Source organism: Diplotaxodon limnothrissa, linkage group LG14 (assembly GCF_057381915.1).
Source record: "Diplotaxodon limnothrissa isolate DT_005_m linkage group LG14, D_limnothrissa_male_GT1.1, whole genome shotgun sequence".
Taxonomy (NCBI): Eukaryota; Metazoa; Chordata; class Actinopteri; order Cichliformes; family Cichlidae; genus Diplotaxodon; species Diplotaxodon limnothrissa.
This window is the reverse complement of record NC_140609.1, coordinates 16,377,795-16,401,089: the sequence shown is the minus strand read 5'-3', so window position 1 is coordinate 16,401,089 and position 23,295 is coordinate 16,377,795. Positions and strand designations below refer to the sequence as shown.

At 44.3% G+C, this 23,295-nt stretch overlaps 1 protein-coding gene across 1 annotated transcript in view; it reads left to right on the top strand.

The window, feature by feature from the left end:
* The first annotated feature begins 1,431 nt into the window (after positions 1–1,431).
* Positions 1,432–23,295, top strand: part of kcnab1a (potassium voltage-gated channel subfamily A regulatory beta subunit 1a) — a 133,107-nt gene continuing 111,243 nt past the window's right edge. Inside the window, exon 1 of the mRNA XM_085371704.1 lies at positions 1,432–1,718. Coding sequence (XP_085227830.1) covers positions 1,432–1,718 — 287 coding nt within the window. The remainder of the gene's footprint in view (positions 1,719–23,295) is intronic.

Sequence of the window (23,295 nt, the reverse complement as noted above, 5' to 3'; positions counted from 1 at the left end):
AGTTCCTGCATACAGCTTTTGGCTGTTGCCACTGGATGTCTGCAGGATACAATGAGGAGCAGTCAGGCAGTATTTGCTCTATACTGACACACACACAGATGATGGAAGACTGAAATTCCATCATCTGTGTATGTGTCTACTTGTGGAAAGAGTGACAGTGTGTATCTTAACTCAAATTTCCTGATATGGAAGAGTGGCATTCCTCATGATTCCCACAATTCACTGGAGGACCAGACATGATGTCATTGAACGCTCCCATGAGAAGGCTAGAGAGGGGAGATTATATACTCTGTGTGTGTGTGTTTGTGCAGTCAAGAAGAAGGAAAGACGAGAAAACAGAGGCTTTTCCACTTTATTTTTTTGGTTTACCTAATTATGAAAATGCCGCCCTTACACTGTGCACGACTGAATAACACGCCATCGGCCGTGTGCAAGCGTCTGCTCGAGTATGCGTGTCTGCGTGTTTATATTACGTGTTTGTTATGGGCAGAACTGCAGAGTACACATTGTTTAGAATAAGAAGGAGCAGAAAGAGAGGGCAGAGGCAAAAAAGATGAAAAAGAATGAATTTAAAGGTTGTTGAAAGTGAAAAAAAGTGACTGCTTTAAAAGTGCAACGAGTGTGAGAGACGGGCTGACAAAAAGCAAATGGCAGGAGACGTGAATGCTGGAAGAGAGACGAGAGAGAAAATCAGGAGTAAGTGAAAGGGCTTGTGACGGAGGGAATACTGGGAGACAAAAGAGGGATGATGAGGAAAGGCAGGGTGGGAGAGAGGATAAGGGGGTGGGGGGTGGAGAGGAAAAAGGGGTAAAAGGAAGGAGAGAGTGAGAGAGAAACAGAGTGAGAGAGTGAGAGGGAGGGAGGGAGAAAAAAATGTCCCAGATTCCCATGCTATTTAATAGGGAGCAAAACCAAACTGAGCTTATAATGTAGACTGGCTGAGCAGGGGGCAAAGTGACAGCATCAGTGTGTGGGTGTGTGTGTGTTACGTGTGTGTGTGTGAGAGGAGAGGGACTGTGTGTTTGGCCCTCTGTTAATCTGTCTTCATGTGTGTATATGTGCAGACAACATATATGGCCTGGTGCATGGAGAAGTACATGTAAGGAAGTAACCTGTTTTCCCAGTGTGGACGAGCAGCCTGCTGACAGACTGGACTCCAGATTTCAGTTTGAAAAAAAGGCTCCTTTCAGGGCTGGATGTTCTTTTGTTTTTGTTTTTAATAAGAGGAGGACTTGTGCAGCTTTATTTTGGAGGAATACTTCACACTAAGATTTAATCAGATGCTCTCACGCACACGCTCCTCTGCTCCGTGTAGCTGTGCGTGGGTGAGGGGCCTACCTGGATTAATCTGAGCGCACATGATTGTGGGACATGCGAACAGCAGAAAGGAGCGATTGAAGGGGAGGATAAAGTGAAGAAGAAAGCTGGAAGATGTACTTGTACAAGGCAACGTGCCCGGAGATCCCCAACCCGAAACAGAAGGGGTCCAGGATTCAGGGTGGAGGCCAGGATGGGGTCAAGGCTCACGGCCTAGGACAGGGGAGGCTTGTCGGAAAGACTTCTATGGGGACGGGAACGCGACCCTACCCTCCTCTGATGCTGTGGACAGCAAACAAACCCAACGGTGTGGTGGAGCTCAAGCAGCTGGAGGAGTTCCTCAACTTCCACTCGCTGTCGCTGCACGACACGGTGAAGAGTCAGACAGGCATGGCCTACAGGTAACCTTACCTGTGTGTCTCTGTGAGAGGAAGTCATGTTCGGTCATGTTGACAGACTTATCATTTCTCTTTAAAGAGTTAGTAATGGCTGAGGGGGTTGAAGAGAGTTTTTTATAATTAGTGTTTTGTTTGATTCTACATCTGTGACATCTGAAGAGAAGCGTGGATAAAAATCAAACAGTTTTTCAAGCTTTCCCCCCACATGCTCCGTGTTTACATGATTCTAAGGTCATGCTTGCTTTGCAATGCCCATTGCATAATGGGAACTATTGATCTCTTTTAAAACTCCCAAGCTAATTGATCATTAGCTCTGAGTGCTTTATAAATAATTTTAATCCGTGTTGGCGAGTGGTTTGAGCGAGTGTGATCGGGACATTGTGGATCGCTGCTCAGCCCCCAGGCAAAAAAAGTAACACGTAGCTTCTTTGCCTGAATCGCTTGGTCGTCTCCGGAGAGGACGAGAGGGGGATGAGCTTGAGTAAAGCCTTCTCTGTTGTTTACCTCAGCTTGTTAGAGCTCATTAATCTTAATTTGTACCTGAACTTGTTTAAATGTTTAAAAATGTTTCTTTTTTAATTAGAAACTTAAAAAAACATCCAGTGTGAACTGAGAGTCCACACTGACAAAACAGAATAAAAAAACAACTTGGGAATCAGAGGAAATAAAATATTCTTATTCAACAAAGTAAATCAATAAGACTGCATAGTGTGGTTTTAAAAAATTAGTGTCCATGTGTGTTTTATATTTGGAGACACTGCTGGCTTAGCATTTCCATGAACTATATTTCTGTCATTCGTTCCCTGGGGCTTCCTCATCAGTGGTTCTTTGCAAAATCCTGCCAACATATTTCACTGTATTACAGTCAGTGTAATAATAACACGGACTAAACTTATTCCGTTGTTGTGTTGGTTTAGAAGATCTGGCAGCTCAGACCGTTTCCATCACCCCTCTGTGCCCACCAATGGAGAAAGGGGGTGTAGAGAGGAGTGTGATGGGAGTCTGTATCTCTGTTGGATCAACCTGGCTAAAGGAGCTCATATGGCCATTCGCTATTAGCATTTGCCTGGGGACATATTGGCATATGTGCGTTCGAGGGCCTGTGTGTGTGTGTTTAAAAGTTTGTGGCTATTGCCATGGTAACCTAATAGAACAGCTGGCTGCCCACGACCTTTTCCAGGTCAGCGTGCTTGTCGGTGGTCAAGTTGAGCAGTCCGTTCACTCAGACACACACAAATAAGAAAGAAATTTGAAATTTTGTTAAGTAGAAAGCATTTCCCCGCATTAGCATGCAAAACAATGAAACCTTTGAACTTAGTTTTAACCATAAAAGAGATAAAACCAGTTTAGCTCATGGGGTGAGCAGGTGATCAAAGGAGGTGGTCCTGGGTTTGAGTCTGACCTGAGGCCCTTTGCTACGTCTGCTCTCTGTCCACTATCTACAACTGTGTTTTCTAACAAAGGCAATTTTTTTGTGGGGGGTCTTTTTGTGTGGAGAAAAAATAAAACAAACCAAACCAGTCATGACTTCAACCTCCCAAAAACGGGTTACATACAAGATATTAATAAAAATGCTTTTATTAGCACATGAACACCCCAAAGGAAGAGATGCAATTCAGTCAAGTGCCCTCTGTAACCTTTAAATGTGTTTTCCCTTTAAAGTCCTGCCAGCTCTGTGGGGGTGAGCCGAGGAGAGTTGTGACTTGACAAAACATAAAGAGCCTTTTCTAACCTTTTTGGCTCGTGATCCCTTAAAACAATGAATCTGTTCTTATGATGCTTTAATATTTTATAAGAGGAAAAATCCTGACCACAAGTTTAAACACTTAAAAGCAATTTCAAGGCCAGCTTTTTTGGTGCTGTGTCTAAATATTATATTTTAAGAAGTAAAAGTAAAGTATAGTGGCTTTTATGTATGGACGATCCAAACCTGGCGCAACCGAACTGTACACTTACCACTTTATTATGCACATCAGTTTAATCACATGGCAGCATATGCAACTTAAAGCATTTAGGCATGCAGACGTAGTCAAAATGACCTGCTGAAGTTCAAGTTGAGCCTCAGAATGGGAAGAAAGATGATTTTGAGGTTGGTGTGGTTGTTGGCAGGCTGATCTACAGGGATTTTCTTGAATAATCATCTTTAGGGTTAACAGATCTGAAAGATCTGTGTCATAGCAAGAGGGCGTCCTTGTGCCTGTGAGGGCTCTCATTCGGTACAGCAGCTTCCTCTTTTTTTGTCTTCCCCGCCCCTACTTTGGAAAGCTATGACATCACAACAATGTGACAGTCAACTGCAATGTTGATCGTGGATCAGCATTATTGTGATGATGCTAATGAGTGATTCTATGGATGGATGGACTGGATCCATATCATGAGAACAGATGATATGGATCCACGTGAACAAGTGCCTGGTTAATGTCTTAGGTCAGAGGAGCTAACGTTACAACCAAGGTATGCAGAAGAGCATCCCTCAATTGTGAAGCAGATGGGCTCCAGCAGCAGAAGACCACACCTTCTTCCACCCCTGAAAGCAACGAACAGGAAACTGAGGCTACAGTTTCACACAAGCTTGTGTTGTGGGCTCAAAACTGATTTCTTTCACTGTACCAAAATATCCTCCACAGGCAAATCTCAATTCATTAGAGCACCTTTGGGATGTGGTGGAACAACAAATTCACATCATGGATGTATAGCCAAGAAATCTGCAGCGACTGTGTGATGCTGTCATGCCGGCATGGACCAAAATCTCAGAGGACTATTTCCAGCACTTTATTGAATCAGTGCAACGAAGAATTAATTCAGTTCTGCAAGCAAAAAGGTTCAACCTGATATTTGCAAAGTGTATGGTGGGTTTAAAACAGGAACACACATGCACACAGACACACAGGCATTCTTTCAAATGATCCAAAGTGCACAGATGGAAAGAGGAAGAAGAGGCAAATTCCATGTAGATATGAGCTCAACAGAGTGCCCTCACATGCCCTTTAGTTTATTATTCATGAGTGTGTGTGCCTGTTTGTGGGGCGTGGGTGAGTCCTTTCAGTTGTGCAAGAGCATCAGTGAGTGTTTGTTAGACAGCAAATTACCTCAGTGTGTGTGCATGTTCATTATGTCGTTAATATGGCCCTGACTATGTAGGTTATGGTGACAACATAATGTTCATTTCAGAACATATGCATTTAACATTTTCTCTGGGCTAATGTTAACACTAGTCGGGGAGATACTGATGCACTGTGACACTGTAAGTAGCATTTTAGAGAGACGGTGATCGCTCGGTACCAGAATGTAGCCTCGGAAATGGATTTTGACATCAACTCAGTGCGCGTTAGTCATGAACGCTCCACTACAATGAATAAATATCAAGCTGAAAGCTAAGTTTTGTGTTCAATCAGCCTCCAGAGCGACGAACAAAAAGCGTGAATCAAGTACATCCCCTTTTAACTTAGATTCCAAGTTATTACGCACTCAAATGCACACGATGTTTGATTACTCACGCTGAATTAAAACAGACATCAATTCAATCAGCCAAGTGGGGAAAAAGATTAATCTAAAGGCCATGATATTATTGGATACAGCAGGGGAATGCTGGGTAAGGGCACAATAGTGAAGGGGAATTCAAACCTCCAGGGGGCAGAAGGTCACATTATGAAGCATATGCCATGTGCTCTTGGGTGTACTAATGTGTGTTTGTGAGTACGCGTGTGTGTGTACTTGTATTGCTCATGTTTTCACAGTCACATCATGGGGACCTAAAAAGGGGATGGAGACAAAAAGACCCTGTAATGATTGTATAGAGACTTGTTTCAAGGTTAAGTCAAGGCTAAGTTTCTAGAAAATGATTGTAAGACGATGAAAATTCCCTTGAAGTGATACAAACTGAACTGCCAGTGTGTGTGTGTTTGTGTGTGTTTTCAGACAGTCTGGATGTTTGTCAGTCCATCTGATTAAATGAGCTCTGCCTGCTGATCGACTGTGGTGTGAAGGTGACAGAGTTACATTGTCCCTGCAGTTGCTTCTCTCCTCCCCTGTCACTCACTTCTTTCTCTGTCCCTGCAGCCTTTGCTGATTTTGTTCTGTGCATAATTCATAGTCTGTGTGCATCAGCCATTTCTACTCTGCCTTTGCTGTTTTCAGAATGTGAATTAAATTCTCCACATTGTAAAACACTGGAAATGACTTTCCTAGATTTATCGTGTTAGGAATGTATTTCGAGGTCAGCTTATTCGGATAACTTATTGGGTTAACTCTGGGTTTTCTGTACTGCAAAGGTAGTTCACATCAACAGGTATGAAGTCAGCGGATACTCACCAGTCAGCAAAATCAATGTTAATTCTGAGAGTCTGATAGTCTTATGACTAAAATTTCATTTTGTTTTAGTCATAATTTAGGCATTAAATTCTTTCATAAGATTATAGTAGACTCAGTCTGAAGTTGATTACAATATAAAGTGTAAAAAGTGTGTTGTGTTTTTATTGGTCAGAGTTGCTCCACACACTTAAAAAAGCATCTTATTTTTCTTGATATCAAATGAGAAATGTGTCCATTAGGTCTACTCTGCTCTTCCTCCCAAGCGTTGACATTTTCTTGCATTTTCAGGAGAAACTGGGAGTATGAAAGACGTTTTTATATGAACTCTTTACTTGCTCTCAGACCAATAAAGACCACTGAGGTTGTAGCTGAAACAATAAGACCAAGACTGCCTTTTAAACTTTTATCTAATGAAATACTCGATATAATCCACCAGATAAACTTTATGGATAGAAATAAATCTTCCTCCAATCCTGCTGACCGAAGTGCTCAAAGCTCGCCCGCATTCATACAGGACTTTTAATACTGAACTCCTGCACAGTGCTTTCCCTCTCTCACACACTCACACAGCAGCTTTCAGTCTGTGTTATGTGTTCAACATCCCCATAATTTTCCAATTTTATGGTTTTGTCTCCGGTGCACTTTTTTATGTTTCATGATTGGCCAGCACCACTTTTTTCCCCCGTGAACCTGTGAACTCCTCATCCTGATTGCCAGTGTTAGAGTAATTGGTATGTAATGGAAAGACACCACGGGCATGTAAACTTGTGCTATAATAGAAGTGTCTTAAGGTGGTATGAGCTTGCAGAAGATACATAAAAGTAAAAGTTTGCAGTTCATTACAATTATAGTTGCTTCTAATGGCAGTAATGATCCCTCCCTTGACCTGGAGACATTTTTCATGTATTAAAATGTATAAAAATAACAGATTATTAGCTGGAATTACACTATAGAGCACCACCAGTCCTGCTACTCTTTGATAACAGATCCCCCAGGTTCTGCTACTGGTATGTCAAATCAAAAAGGAACTCCAGTACTATGTAATGTACTAGTCTTACTGCTTTTAACTAGAAATCACATTTTAACCATACAGCACATTATATACTTCACATCTATGGTCCATTTAGAATAACCAGTTAACCCAACAAGACTGTATTTGGGTTGGTGGAGGAAGCCCATGCAGGCACAGAGATAACATGCAAACTTCAGAGAGACCACAGGAAGGCTGCAGCCAACCTTGAGGTTTGAATCAGGGGAGAACACCACTAACCACTGCTCGACCGTGCCGGCCATAAAGGCCAGTGAAGGCCACGTCAAAGTGGACGTGAGCCCTGTACCTACTCTGCTTGACTGTCCAGGCCTTGAACCTCATGTGTTTTCTCTCTATTAGTAGTAAATCAATATTCAATATTACATAAAATTAACTATTAAAAAAGTGTCTTTGAATGGCAGAGATACAGAAATGTCTGGATGTAGCACAGAGCGTGTGCGCTTGAAGCCATTTATGATTTTTAATTTGTTTGATCTGCTGCTCACCTCAAACAAGTACAAGCAGAAATGTTGGACTTTTAACGATATACTTTAAATTTCTGTTTGTTTTTTACAAGTACAGTTAAAAATTAAAAAACAAAACAAAATAAGGACTGTCTGGGCAAAGAGTCACCAGAACTTTTTCTGTAATTTTACACATTTAAGAGTCGTGCTGACAGATTTCTTTCTTATTCATAGCAGCTTTTACTTTGTAGAAAAACAGTTAAATATAGGACTTCTTTACACTGACAGGAAGGGGAGATTCACTGGTCTGGACCACTTAAGAAGTGGGCTGTATGTGGCCTGCCATGTATGGCCTGCCAGGGGTGTCAGTGAGTTTGACACCCCTGGTGTCAAACTCACTTTTTGTCTCAGGGACCACGGATTTGTTTTTTTGTTTTTGTTAATGGGTGTTTCCCTTGTTGCCGGGTTTCAAAAATGGCAGTTTTGATTTCGCCTTCATGACTCTTGATTGACGTCATGTAACGGAGCGGAAAGGCTGATTTTATTTCCAAGATGTTTTGTGTTTTTAAAAGGAAGGAAACCTTCCTCCAAACGGACAGAGCAGTGAAGCCGCCAAGGGAAAGTACACGATTAAAAAACTGTATAATTAAAATATAATTTGTTATATTTAAATAGTTAAAATGTAAAATGAATTAAAACAACCTTGGCCAAGGGGTAACACAATAAAAATCAATAAAACACAACATTAAAAGTCCAGTGGCCTGCGCCACGACCTAAAAGTCCCAGGGAGTTAAGAAATCCAGCGAAGTAAAAGGGAAACCCAGCGGAGTCCTCTCCTTCCTTTCCGCATTCGCGTCTTGATGCACTGAAGGAAGGGAGGGAGCGGCAGTCACTATTCCTTTCGACAGTTTTACTTTATAAAAAGGGATAAGTCAGAGACTTACCCCGGGTGGGCAGAGCTCTCAACTCCGCCCGCCGCTTCTTTAAAACTGGAAATCGGCACCAGCTATCTCACTGCTTCTGCTCTCCCGCAGTGCACAAGCTGGCTCTTGTCGTTATTGCCGTCCGACTGCCCGCTGCGCGTCCCTAGTCGCTGGTGGTGTCTCGTCCCCAGTCGCTGGTCATGTCTCCTAACGCCCAGCTCCACCAGCCCCTTCGGCTTGCAGGCGCTGCCGCCTGGCACCACTTACTCCTGGCCGTCTCTCTAGCCTCTCGGTCGAACCCCTTCCTTTGGTCTGTCAGGCCCTCTTATTGGCCTCTCTGGGATCTCTCGCAGGTGTGATCAGTTTATTATCAGGTAGGGGCGGAGTCTTTCCAGGACAAGTCACCAAATAAATACCATTAAAACATGCAGTAAAACTCATAAAAATAAACCAGTGTACAATATTAAAATATTAAAAAGGTAAAACGCAGCAAAACATGCATAGTAGAAAAACTTAGATAACTTGTCCCTTTCCACCCTGTGACAGTCACTTACAAACTAATTGGTGAGATGCGGACTGCTGGCATCATGTTTTTGAAATGACTTGGCTCGCTTGGGAACCTGGCTGAGCAGGTACTAAAGAAGTACCCGGTACCAGGTACGACCACCTAATGGAAAACCCTAAAAACCGAGTTGAGTTGAGCCGAGTAGGTACTTGTGGAAAAGGGTTATACATGTAATAGGACTAATTTACAACTGTAATCCCTGCTCTAACAAACTGTCTGTGTAGCTGGATACAGAAAGCGATTTCAGCACCAATGAGTTTTAACTAACTAAGTTTCTTAAGTTTCTTACCAAAGAATGTCGGGAATCTATCAGGATGCATCTGGAGAGAAAAATCTCCATAGATTTCCTTCATTTACACTTGGGCTTGGAATTTCTGAACCAAAGCATGAAATAAGGTTTTATAATCGTGGCATGTCTTCCTCGGAGGCTCCTGTTGTTTTTGGTCACACACCAATCTATTTTCTCTATGGACGTGCTGGATGGACGTCAGTATTCCTGATCATGCTTCAGCTGTTATCCTGTAATCTGGTTGCGTATGTTTGGGAAAAGAGAGACTGAACCCTGAGATAACTTAAATTACACTTCAATATTGCACACAGATGGTGCTGATTGCATCTTACGTACATCTACCAACTAATGTAAGTCTAATAGCAACAACCAACCAACCCAGTGACATCACTTTCTGTGCTCTCACAAGGTGGTGCTACACATTCTCCAAAAACCTCCATCCGTCCATCCATCCATTTTCTTCCGCTTATCCTTTTCAGGGTCGCGGGGGGCGCTGGAGCCTATCTCAGCTGTCATAGGGTGAGAGGCGGGGTACACCCTGGACAGTGTAACAAACCTTTTGGGTTATAGCACCACTAGGGGGGGAGTCTCCTAGGGGGGTGTGTGAGTATAGCGTGGCAGCCATTACATGCTGCTCGTGTTCTGTTCTCAGGATAGACCTCACCGTTGTAACGGCCTGGCACCGGCGACTACCGATCCCCGCCCATGTATGTACGGACAGTGTAGAGCCGTGGAGACCTGGCTTGTATGGTCTTATGTTGCTGACAAGGAATAAAGGTCTGTTGTTTAATTTAACTGACTGGCTCCGTGTTATCCGGCTAACCTCCACACCACATGCCCGCTGGACCGGCTAGCCGCTCTTTCCTCGCCAGACTGCTGTTACAAAGTGGCGCCCGAACATTGTTCTCTGGATCTTCATCGTCATCCGGACCGACAGACGGTGGGCTCGGATGTTTTTCCCGTGTTTTTCAACGATCGACACTTCGGCTGAGGTGGCGTGTTTTTTTTTCTCTTCGTCTGGCTGTATTGGCCGGGCCGATAGGACCCCGTGAAGGAGCCGACCCCCCGGGATTTCAACGGTATTTGCAGGCATGGAAGAGCGCCGACCCATCGCTTGACACGCTCGCCTGCGAGGGGGAGTACTCCGTGAGTAACTGTACGGCCCGTCGGACCGCTAACTCAGTGCTATTGGACCGTTACGACATCGGCGGTGCTAAAGCTAAGGCTAACGCTACAGTGACTTTGACTCAGTGTTCATTCAGAGGGACGTTTTGTTTTGTGTGAAGCATCAGAGTGTGCACGGACGCTCTCTGTCTGATGGATATTAACGCTTAGGTACTCTGTGGGAACGCTCTTTCACTTTGCCATAACTTTTGTGAGACAGAGAGTGGTTTCGGCCATACTTTTGAAATGGCGTCCCACCCAGACACAGGCAGCGAGGGAGACGGCTGCGACTCAGATGCTGAAGCTCCCAGCCTGACTAAGTACATCATCCCTCGCTCTACCCCTCATGACCTCAATCTTAAGGTGGAAAGCTTGCAAGAAGAGGTGGAGAAACTGCGAGTCTGCTTGCACGATTCGCTGGAGCTACAAAAGAGCCTTCTGAAGCACTTGGATGGTGGCGCGAGAGGGGAACCGGGGGAGCAAACATCTCCTCAGAGAACCCCCAACCCGGTGGCTTTTTCCACGCCATTCACACAGAAAGGGATTAACACAGAGCCCCCTCCGCTTCTCCAGCGTCAGTCGGCGGAACTCTGCAATACATCGAGGATGATCGCCGCAGCGCTGCACCAGGCCAAGCTGGAGCCCCCAGTGTTCGCTGGTGACGGTGGAGTGTCACCGGAGGAGTGGCTCCAATCAGTGGATAGCTACAGATCGTCGCTGCGCCTAACCGACTCGCAGGTTCTGAGTGAGCTCCCTCACTTCCTCAAGGGAGAGCCCAGTAAATGGTTTAGGGCCCTCAGCTCTCACATTACTACATGGGCACATTTTTACCAACTTTTTGAATCAGTGTTTGTGTCAGCTGATAACCAAGAGCACGTTTGGCGGGGCATCCTCGATCGCGTCCAATCACTAGAGGAACCCCTCCCAACGTTTGTAGCTCACATGCTCGGTGAGTTTAATAAGCTAAGGTGCCCGCCGCCGGAGCATGAACAGATCGAGCTTATATGTAAACATTCATTGGAGAAATATCGGGTTGCGTTGTATGGTACGCCGGTCCCGTCGGTTATGGACCTACTACTTCGCGCGCACGAGCTCCACACAGCATTAGGTCCAGTCGGCCGCTCAACCCCTACTTCATCCCCTAGTGTTGCAAGCGCGAGAGAACCACATTGTTTTAAATGCTCCCGCCCGGGGTTTACCACACGCACGTGCCCAAGTTGCACCTGGGTTGCCCCAAAAGAACGAGGTGCTGCCAGACCCAGGGCAACCTACCACCGACCTCTCCCAGGCCCACCACCGGGCCTGGAACTGGCCGATGCTGAGGGGCTGGATTCACTGCCGGCGGCTCGTGCGGCCAGTCAGCAGTCGGGAAACCCCCGGGGGGGGGGGAGGACATTTCAATGAGGCAGCCCTCCCCCCATTCGCAAAGTATGCCTCGCCCGCATGATGCCCACCAGATTGTGCAAGGCATTGTGGGGCACATGGAAGATGTAGAGTTGGGAGCGCACTGGAACACTCCATTGAAAACCAAAATTAACTTCAACTCGGTGGCAGTGAACGCTACGCTAGATACGGGGGCATCCCTGTCTGCTGTGCGGGCTGAACTCATTTTGGAGAACAACTTGTCTCCCAACAGGACCCACCAGTGGATGGGTCCACCGGTGAGCCTAGTAGACGGTGCTCGCTGTCTCCCGGAGGGTGTTACATGGCTGCCCATAGGGTTCTTGAACAAAAGGTTTTATCACCGGTTTGCTGTCATCCGCAACTTGTCATCCCCCTTTGTCTTAGGGATGGACTTTATGAGCAGGGCCTCTTTGACAATCCACATCCCCTCAAGAACCGTAGTTATGGACGACAGTCCATGCACAGGCGCGGATGAAGAGGAGGGTTGCTCAGTTGATCTGTTGAGCGATGATAATGTCATTATGACGCTTGACATGGTAGAGCCCTCGCTGGAGACCAAAGCTCTGGAGGCAAACCTAACAGATAGTCAGAGAGAACTATTAGTTGTCCTCCTTGAACAATTTAGCTGCATGTTTGGTGGTCATTTGGGCCGCACGTCTTTAACTGAACATGTGATCGACACGGGAGATGCAAGGCCTATTAACCTCCCCCCATACCGCACCTCCCCTGCAAAGAAACAACTCATTGAAGAGCAGGTCCAGAAAATGCTGGAGGATGGCATAATTGAACCGTCCATGAGCCCCTTTCAGAGGCTGATGCACAACGTCCTCAGCGGCCTTGTTTACAAGACATGTGCTGTATATCTGGACGACATCGTGGTTGTGTCCCCTACCTTCGAACAGCATTTGTTGGACCTGCGGGAGGTCCTTGAGAGACTTAGGTCTGTGGGTCTCTCGTTGAAGCTTAAGAAATGCCAGTTCTGCCTGAAGGAGCTCACCTTTCTGGGCTACCGGGTTACCCCGGATGCCATTAAACCGGACGATGACAAAATCAAGGCTGTGATGCAGTTCAGAACTCCGTCCTCAATGAAACAGGTGCGGCAGTTTCTCGGTCTGACGGGATACTACCGCAGATTCGTAAAGGAATATGCTCGCCATGCAGAACCTCTGCACGCCCTGACAAGGAAGGATGTTACCTTTCAGTGGGATGACAGGTGTCAGGAGTCCATGGACTTCCTGAAACAGAGCATTGCGACAGCGCCTGTCCTGTCACTCCCTGACTTTTCCCGGCCTTTCTTCATCCATACGGATGCATGTGACCTTGGCTTGGGGGCGGCCTTAATGCAGAAGGATGCAGAGGGTAGGGAAGTAGTGGTCGCTTACGCGAGTCGAGCTCTTCACAAGGCAGAGAAACCATACTCTACGCCAGAAAAGGAGTGTCTGGCCGTGATTTGGGCTTTAGAACACTTTCGTCCCTATGTGGAAGGGCTTCATGTGACGGTCTTGACTGACCACAACAGCCTTAAGTGGCTGATGTCACGCCCAAACCCCACTGGCCGGTTGGCGCGGTGGTCCCTGCGCTTGCAGGACTTTGACTTTACCATCGTACATAAGGCGGGGGTGCACAACAGGGTGCCAGACGCTCTGTCTCGCAACCCACTACCTGCACCAGAGGGTCCTCCTATTGAAATCTTGCCGGAGCATGCTGTCATGTGGGGCATGGATCTTCGCGCCCAGCCTCCCCTTTTGTTAGAGGACCGAACACAACTAAGGCAGCTGCAGCTAGATGACCCAGGTGCAGGTCCAAAGCTCCGAGACCTGGAGTGTTCCCCCAATCTGGGTTCGGACGCCAGTCCTTCACCGTCCTTGGTGGTCAATGACGGCCTACTCTATTACCGAGGCCCGAAACATAAGCGCAATCTTCGTCCCCAGGAGGAGCTGAAGCTGTATGCTCCTACGGCTCTCCGGGGTACCCTGTGCGGTTATTATCATGACCACCCTACAGCAGGTCACCTGGGGATTGCTAAGACACTAGCGAGAATGCAGTCTAGGTTTTACTGGCCCAAGATGGCATCGGAAGTTAAACGCTACGTCTTGTCGTGCCCAGTATGTCAACTCACAAAACCCAGTCAAAGAAAGCCAGCGGGCTTCATGGTCCCCATTTCGCCCCAGCGACCCTGGGAATACGCAGGGGTCGATTTTGTCGGACCACTACCTCGCACCGCTTCGGGGAACTCGTACATACTGGTCTTCGTAGACTATTTCTCCAAGTGGATCGAAGTGTGTGCGGTTCGGGATGCGACGGCTCGAGTGGCAGCCAGTAAGTTCATTAACGAGGTATTTGCTAGGCATGGGGCCCCTAGGTACCTTATTTCGGACAGGGGCTCACCTTTTGTCAGTGAGCTGTTTGATTCTGTTCTCTCCACTCTTGGGTCCACCCACCGCCTCACGACGGCGTATCATCCGCAAACTAATGCGACCGAAAGAGTGAACAGAACTCTCAAAACGGCCATCCGCGCATACGTGGGCGATAAGCACGCGTCGTGGGATAAGTTCATGTCCCAAATCTGTTTCGCGCTGCGCTCGGCCCCCCATGAGAGTACAGGACTCAGCCCTGCTATGATGTTGTATGGACTGCTGTTACAACAGGTCGCCAGTCTGTTGCAGGGCCAACACACAGGGACAGACAACCAAAAACCTCTAAAGACTTATTTCTTAAATCCAGCTTTACACCAGTTGACAGTTTTGCAGAGTAGTGCTGCATGGTGTAAACCAGCCCCAATACACGTAATGTTTCGTGTCCACTTTAAATCGGGAATAAGAGATTTGAACCCTAAGCTGCAAACCCAACTCAGAAACTGTTTCTGTACTCCACATCACTTCAAAGCACGAGAAAGATAAATAAATGTTAAATAATAAAATATAACAGCTGTGTTTGACTACCCAAAGAGCAGCAGTGACAATTTATTGACTAAAACCAGTCACAAGCCTCTGCTCTGTGGACCGGAGCCCTTCTGTTCCCCCACAGTGTTTATGCTCAAACTTTTGCCTATGTAAGGAGAAACTGTTCAGGCACTACACTCCATTTATTACTCACAGACACAAAGAGAAGGAAAAGCAAAGTATTGGGTGAGCGGAAATGAACGATGTTAAAAAAATACAAATGATTTAAAAATGATCTTTAAGCAAGCACATTGATAATATTATATTATTTATAGCCTCTGCGGTGCGTCACGGAGTTTAGAGCCTAATCTGTTCTTCCTCACTTTGTGTTCTGTATGTATTTGTTTCTCTGTGTGCAACAGTGTGCGTGCGCGTTTGTCAGAGATGGGAAGCTGTAGTTTGTAACCAAGACGCACAGTTGCGCTCCTAACCAGTGAGTTAAGGAGCGAGTAAATGCACACACTCACAGAAACAGATACGCCACAGTCAGACACACAAACACTCAGATAAATGCGTCAATTGCTCATCCTTTATTCATCTTGGAAAACAAGTGAATATTTAACAGAAGAGCTGGTGTCCTCTTTAAATAGTTAATTGGTCAGCCGGTCACAGAAGTGGCGTGCGTGCGTGCAGTCATTTATCTAACTTTATAAATACCATACAAGTCTACAGTTTGTGCATCACAGTCTACATTTCTGCACAAATAAATAAAAAGAAATGAAGAAGAATCTAAGGTGCCTGCATTAGTTCTTGCTTTAGAGTCTTTTCTATTATGAATGTAGAGGGTGTGTTAAATTGTGAAGAGCTTTACACACTTGGTATTAGACCAGCCAAGATCCTGTGACACCTTTGGCTTAGAACCAGTCATGTAATAAATTACTTTGGACTGAGAGAAAGAGAGCGCCTCATTTTGTACTGTAATTACAAGATAGGGCGGTCTGTTTAATCAGGGATTTTATTGTACATCGTGTTCAGTTAGGTTACACGCTAAAGCTGCAGTATAGTTTTATTCAAGCACTTTATTCAAGTACAAATTTGAGGTAGTCTTAGTATGAGTGTCATACCACTTCATTCTGCCAGTTTAATATGACAACAGGAAGGATGCAGTACTTTATTTATTTTTTACAATTGTCTCACAGCTTTAGTAATCTTAGCATTATTGCCTATTAAATATAACTATTATAGCATACAAAGCTATATTATAGGCTTTGACACGTATAGGTGAACTGGATCCTCAAGACGTCTCACTCCAGGAAAGAAATTAAACAAGGTAACGCTCCTGCTGACTGGAAAAACTGATAACTGTTAGTCTTTGTTAAAGCCAACGCTCGTAAAGGACTGGATCACTTGACTGTAACCAAGTGCTCATCTACAGCTATATACACTCATTAAGTATACCTTACTAGTATTAGGTTGGGCACTCTTTGCCTTTAGAAATGCCTTAATTCTTCACGGCATAGATTCAACAAGGTGCTGAACTCATTCCTCAGAAATGTTGGTCCCTGCTGATATGACGGTATCACACAGATCTCCACATCTACCACATCCCAAAGGTGCTCTGTTGGATTGAGATCTGGTGACTGTGGAGGCCATATGAGTACAGTGAACTCACTGTCATGTTCGAAAAACCAGTTAGAGATGATTTGAACTCTGTGCCATGGTGTGTTATCTTACTGGAAGCAGCCATAAGAAGAAGGTAGACTGTGGTTACAAGGGATAGACGTCCTCAGCAACAATACTCGGGTGGTCAATGCTCAGTTGTTACTAAGGGACTCGAATTGTGCCAAGAAAACTGAAGCCTGAACTGTTGATGCAAGGCAAGATGGAGCCGTGCTTTCGTGTTGTTTATGCTCAAATTCTGACCCTACCATCTGAATTTTGTAGCAGAAATTGAGATTCATCAGGCCAGGTAACATTTTTCCAATCTATTGTTCAGTTTCGGTGAGCCTGTGTGAACTGTAGCCTCAATTTCCTGTTCTTATTTCCTGACTGGAGGGACACCTGGTGTGCCCTTCTGCTGCTGCAGCTCACCTGCTTCAAGCTTTGACATGTTGTACACTCAAAGATGCTCTTCTGCATTCCCTGGTTGTAATGAGTGGTTATTTCCAATTACTGTTGCCTTTCTATCAGCTTGAAGCAGTCTCTAAATTTTTCTCTGACCTCTGATGTCAACAAGGCAAACTCTGAAACACTTTGTAGCTGTGTGTTTCAAAACGTGCTATACGAATAAAGTTATTATTACTAAAAATAAACCCTTCTTATGTAAAGCCATATTTGCTCCAGTCTTGATTTACGTGTACTCAGACAAATGGCCCCTGCCCACTCACACAGGTGTTTCAGCTCTGGCTGATTGCACATCTGCTTTGATTGAGCCTGAGAGTAATGAATGTTGATGCTGTCCTTAAAAAAATGATAAAGTTAGTAGGTTTTTCTGCTCTGACAGGTGCAGAATAATTAGAAGGAAATGGAGAGTGCCATCAATCAAGCACGCTCGCACAGTTAGTTGCAATCACACAGTATGAGTGAAATCACCTGTGCAGATGTTCAGACAAGTTACATTTTGCTCATGAAGAGCGATTTGGCAGATGGTTAAATAGGTTTTTATTGTGAAGGCCCTTTTACTTAAACGCAGATTAAAGTGTTAGATGTAGCAGATACAAACTAAAAGAAGAGGAATAAAGATTATTGCTCAGGAAGAATTGCTTGAAGCTTTTTTGCAGTCTTCTTGTTCTCACTTAGACACACTTTTGTTATTTTTAAAGTGACTTATTAATTCCCCGTGGCTTATCCTGTTCTATCAGATGCTTAAACAAAGGCATAACCCTTAACTTACTCCCAGCACAGAATCAGTTCTACTGTTACTCTGTTACACTGATTCATGATTAATCAATACGGGTCCAATAGTGGGGGCAACACTTTCACACACATCTCCGCTTCATTAGTCTGTTGAGTGAGCTAAAGTGTGTTCTTTACATGACTCTCATTAATAATTGACTCCACAGCTTGAAAAATCAGCTGGACTCTGAACACGTGCAGCTATGAGTTTTTTCTGGCTCCTCTTTACCTCGTGCTGTGTCTCAGCCACACACACACACACACACCCTCTGATGTTCCACTTGTGTCAGCACTAGCCAACTGCGTAAACCAATAGGACATGAGTTTGTCCTATTGACTTGCTCTTTGGGAGAGTGGCAGACAGGACCTAACTCTGTCAGATCGGGCCAAACCCTCATCATGGATCACTATGCTTGTCTGACCTTTCTTTGAAACTCTCTTGGTTTTAAAAGGAATTTGCAACTTGGTATTAAATCCATGAAAGACAAACACAGACTCACAGATCTGAGCACTGGTATGTTAAAAAGAAAAAGTCACGATGTTTTCTCTGAGGTGTAGTAATTTGAACTTTTTCTTCTCCTTGCTACGGCCTTTGAACATTAGAAAAGCACGACTGTCTTGCTCCTTGATATTTGTCCATTATTGATGAGGGGTGCTAGGCGTCATTTAGGAGGGAGAGCTCTCCTTGGGTCTCACTAAGGTCACTGGAGGATAAAGCCACAGTGGAGCTTCATCTTACTCTCCCACACTGCTTTACGTCAAAGGAAGGGAACCCTGCCAAGTTTAACTTTGTGTCTCTTGGACGCACGCTCATCCTTTCCCTTAAAAATTATTAGCCGATCTTCAAGGTAAGTCTGTAGCCTTTGGCAAATCCGACCACAGCCAAAGTATCACAAGTTCTAAAGATAATCTTTGAGTTACGAGCACACATCCGTTTAACTCAGTTTTAAAAATCCCACTGGAGGTCGCTGATGGGTGTGTATATATATGTGTGTGTTTCTAGCAAGGCTGGGATGTGAAGCTGAACCACTTTCTCTTCAACCACTATTTTAAGACGAGTCTTTGAGATAAGAGCAGCAGTTAAATGCCTAATTTGTACCGATGGTGCAGTGCGCAGGAGGGGTAATGGCGTGGGTGTGAGATGAGCCCCTGGAGGGTTAAGGAGCATGTTTAACAGTTAGATGTGGGTGTGTGAGTGAGGAGGTGTGGGTTAGAGAAATAAGATCCGAAATGAGACACTTGGGACTCTGGTAAGGAGATCAAAAGAAAGAGGCATAAAGTTGGTTGAGAGGAGTCCTGTTATTTAAGTGTTGGTTTCAAGTTTTAACACTAGGGGGAGCCATAGATCTGCTGTCCCTTTACCTTTGGACAACAAAAGCATCAACCTCTACACTCTTTTCAGCTGATTGAGGACCAGTGATTGTCTGCAGTCACTTCATTTGCACTTGATCGATTTTAAGCACAGCAGGTCTGAGTATTTAATTGTCTGTGCATTGTGTCATATTTGTAAAACACAATGCTTCTGTCCTCTCTTTGCTTTTCTTCATTACAAGGTGAAATGAAAAAAAAAATACTGTGCACAGCTGATGATTGTAGATCAATGTAACTAACAGTTCCTTGTTCCCAGTGATGTTACCAGAAATACTGTTTGCCATAAGAGAGGGAAAAAAAGGGCCTGACTAAAGTGAAATGTTGCTTTAAGGGGTGCTGCAGTGCTCATGCAGACGTGGAATCAGTTGGAGTGTCGCCTACTGAGGATTTCAGAGACCTTTCAAAACCACGGCTCAAGAAGGGTCAATGAAAAAAAAGAGAGAAAAGTAACCTGGCTCCTTCAGCAGAGAAGCAAATCCTATTCTCCTCATATCGCTCACGCTCTCATCTTCCATTTTTCACTTTTCACGTTGATTTCTTTCAGCTTGCTCTTACTTTATAATCAGTTTTATCTGCTTTCGTCACATTGCTAGTGTACTTGAAAAAATACTTGTACCACCACTAAGTGAGTATATAATGTCTGTTATTGTCTCTAAAAGATTTCTCTTTAACTATATATACGTATTACTCAAATATCTCACACACAAACAGGTTTACAGCTGCAGCGTTATCTTGGAAACTTTCAGCCGATAGCTCAGCTGACCCTTCTACACACCCAGATGGCAAATTTCATACAGAGTTGCTGCGCACCTGCAAGCTGTTTTGCAACCCACCTCCTGAGAAAAGAGCTTCTGCTCCTTTCACCTCTAGCTTCACATGTATGCAGCTTGCGCCTCATGCTTTCCACAATAAAGCAGATCCGTAGAAATAAAATTAAACACAGGCACTATCATCAGTCATCGCCCTCGTTCTCCTCATTTTGCTGCTGGAGTGAATTCACTGCAAGCAGATAATGGTGCTAAAGAGATGGCACCAAGACTTTGACACCATTTGGCAATCAGAGTACCTGCATACAGACACATTTGATCATATTTGTAACTAATATTACCTCAGTGGTCATGTAAAACAATCAAATATGGGTAGGAACGGTTAAAAAATATTGTATTTTTCTACAGGTTGAGTGATATGATATTCTTACTGGCTTCTACTGCTTTGACTGCAATTACATTAATAAGAGTAGTTTTTTGGCAACTTCGTCTGGGTTCTGTCTCCACTGCTGCCTGCTGTGTATCTATGTGTGTTTGACAGGGAGGAGAAGCTGCAGCTCAGTACATGGTTTAGAAAATTTAGTGTAGTTCTTTTTCCTTTTTGGCTCAGGTGCTGTGAAGAAAAAAAGCTTGCTGCGTCTAGTTCGTAATAGCGTGGAAAAGCTTAAAAGGGCCACATCAAACAAGCTGTTCTGTCTAAACACACTCGTAAAACTATCATGTGGATGGAACTGTGGTAAATTCATTCATTGCACAGACAGAACTTTTTCACTGCCCAGCCATATATCTCCACTCAGCAGCACTAAGCTGATACGGTGGCGTAGGCAAAGTTTAGAATCACTTCCTTGGATCAGCACTTTTCTCATCTGTTCTCAGTTTGTCTCCACAGATTGTAATACAGAGGAGTGGAGCTTGAACCTTTTCCAGACTCTGTGTGTGTGTGTGTGTGTGCAATGCTTATGTGTGTTCATGGGTACAGTGTGATAAGAAAAGGTAATACATTGCACTCCCTCAAGACCCATTAAGAGAGGAGAGGTAAGAGAACAGGGGACAAAAAGTGCAACATAAAAGATTTCGGTTGTATCGGGTATACACGCACGCACACGTGCACGGATCCTGACGACTTTGCTGCAGCATTTATCACTATTTCACGAACAGCTGGTAACCGCTGCAGCAAGAGACTCACAATTCCCAACAATGTGTGAAGGTATCACACGATTAGCTTCATGAAGGCAGATACACAACTTTACAAGTTTACTGTTTTAGAGTGACTTCACTGCAGCAATGCAGCACATATCTGGGGACCGCAGTCTCCTGCTTTTAGCATATCTTCTTGTTCTTTTGGCTCCTCCCTTTAGAAGTCGCCACAGCAGCCTCACCCTGTCCCTAACATCCTCCTCTGTCACATCAACCCTCCACATCTGCTCCATCCTGGCAGCTCCATCTTCAGCATCCTTTTTTCCAGCATATCTGCCATACTATCTTCAGCTCTCCCGCCTCCAACTCGGCCTCCTGTCTTTTTGTCAGAGCCACCGTCTCCACACCACACATCATAGCAGGTCTCACTACCATCATGTAACCCTATCCTTCTGTCACAAATCACCCCTGACACTCGTCTCCACCCACTCCACCCTGCCGGCACTCTCTTCTTCACCTCTCTTGTGCACCCGGGCATTTAAATTCACCCATCTTCACTCTTACACTGGTTTCCCTCTCCTGTGTTCAGTGTATAATTACATTGATTTTCACTCATCCTACTACACTGTTAGCTCACTTGCAGATTTTGCTTTTCAAAACTACAATAGGTTCAATATAGAGAAGAATTGAACATGATTTATTAAGATAGAGTAATAATAGTTAACGTGTTTGGCAGTTAAACTCTGGTGACCCATCATGACAGAACGAAATCCCAGTGGTGATAAGATTTAGGACAGGACCCCCCTGGGTCTTGATAGTGGTGAAGATGAAGACTGAGGCTTGGACGGAGTGCTGAGTGAGAGCGGGGTGGATGTGTGAGGTAGAGGAGCTCACCTACTAATGTCAGATTGGTGGTTCGCTCCAAATATCCATGAACAAGATACTCAACCCAAGGCTGCACTTCTCGGGTTGTGAATGTTAGATTGAAAGCATTTAACCCTCCTGCCATCCTTTAAAAAACTCACACCCATCACCCTAGGGACCATTCTCAGCCACGCCATAAAAAGACCATATATCCATATCTTATTCCACTTTAAATTAGCCAACCTTGTAAAACTACTTCTCCCTGAAATATTCATGTAAAGTTTTAATTATATTTTCGTTGTTTTAACCCTTCAAATCCCAGTGTTATTACATGAGCGCCCTGTGTTATAAGCCCCAAAAACCAAAAAACGAAACTAAATATTTCCACAAAAAACCAGTTGAAGTAATATGTGATTGTCATTATAAGTAGGCCTTTAGATGGACCAAAGATTGGCACCAACATACATTTTGACCTGCCATTATTTTTTTGCATTTTTTTTGCAATTTAAAAATTAAAACTTCAAGGCCCTGAGTCTTCATTGACATCCAAGAAAAGAAGAAAAAATAAAATCATATGATGATAATTTGGGGTTGAAAAATAGCGTTTATAATGGAAGTCAATGGGCAGAAAATGGTCCCCAGGGTGATGGGTGTGGGGATTTCTGCTGCTCAGCCATTTTAGGCTGATTTAAGGAATTCACACTGGAATATTAACATTGACAGGTAAAAACTATCCTGTGGCAAGTTTGGTTATATTCCACTGAACACAGTGGAAATGGCAGCCATTTAACACATAGCAGTGGCACAAAAAGGTCCCAAGAAGGCAGGAAGGTTAAACATAGAAAAAACATGCATGTTGTAGAAAGTTCTATAAATGTATTAAAATTGTCATTCAAAAAACAATCTTGGAGAGTTTTATGTAGATAACACATGTGTTTCTATAACTTGAGAAGCCCAATCACGGTCTGGTCTCATTGGAGAAGACTGCAGTTCATCCAGGATTCCTCAGCTTAGTTAGCAGGAGGACTCCACATTGTTCTCAGATTGTTGCACTGATACAAGACATGTTCACTCTCACTTCCTTTAACAATGATAGAAACTTGCATTTTCATGACTAGTATTGTGCGCCATTAATGCATCTCAGTCAGAGCATTGTTGCCTGTGTGGGTGCTGTGACACAATAACTGTGAATGGCTCAGTCTAGTTTTATTTTTTCTCATGTGAAGAAAGTTTAAACTTCTGTCCTTAATAAGCAGCATTCTCTTAAGCTAACCACAATGTTTTTGCCATTTCTGCTGTGTACCATGCACATCACTGTAACAATATGCAAAATTTCAGTGATCATATACAATATACAAGGACACAAAAAGCAGCACCTGTAGAAAATGATCATTTAATCGTTACTCTTCCTTCAATTGTTAATTCAAAGCAACAGTAAATGTGTCTTGTGCAAAAGTTTGGGTTCTTGTCTAACTGTAAAGTCTCAATTCGATTATTATTTTAAGAGCTTCTGG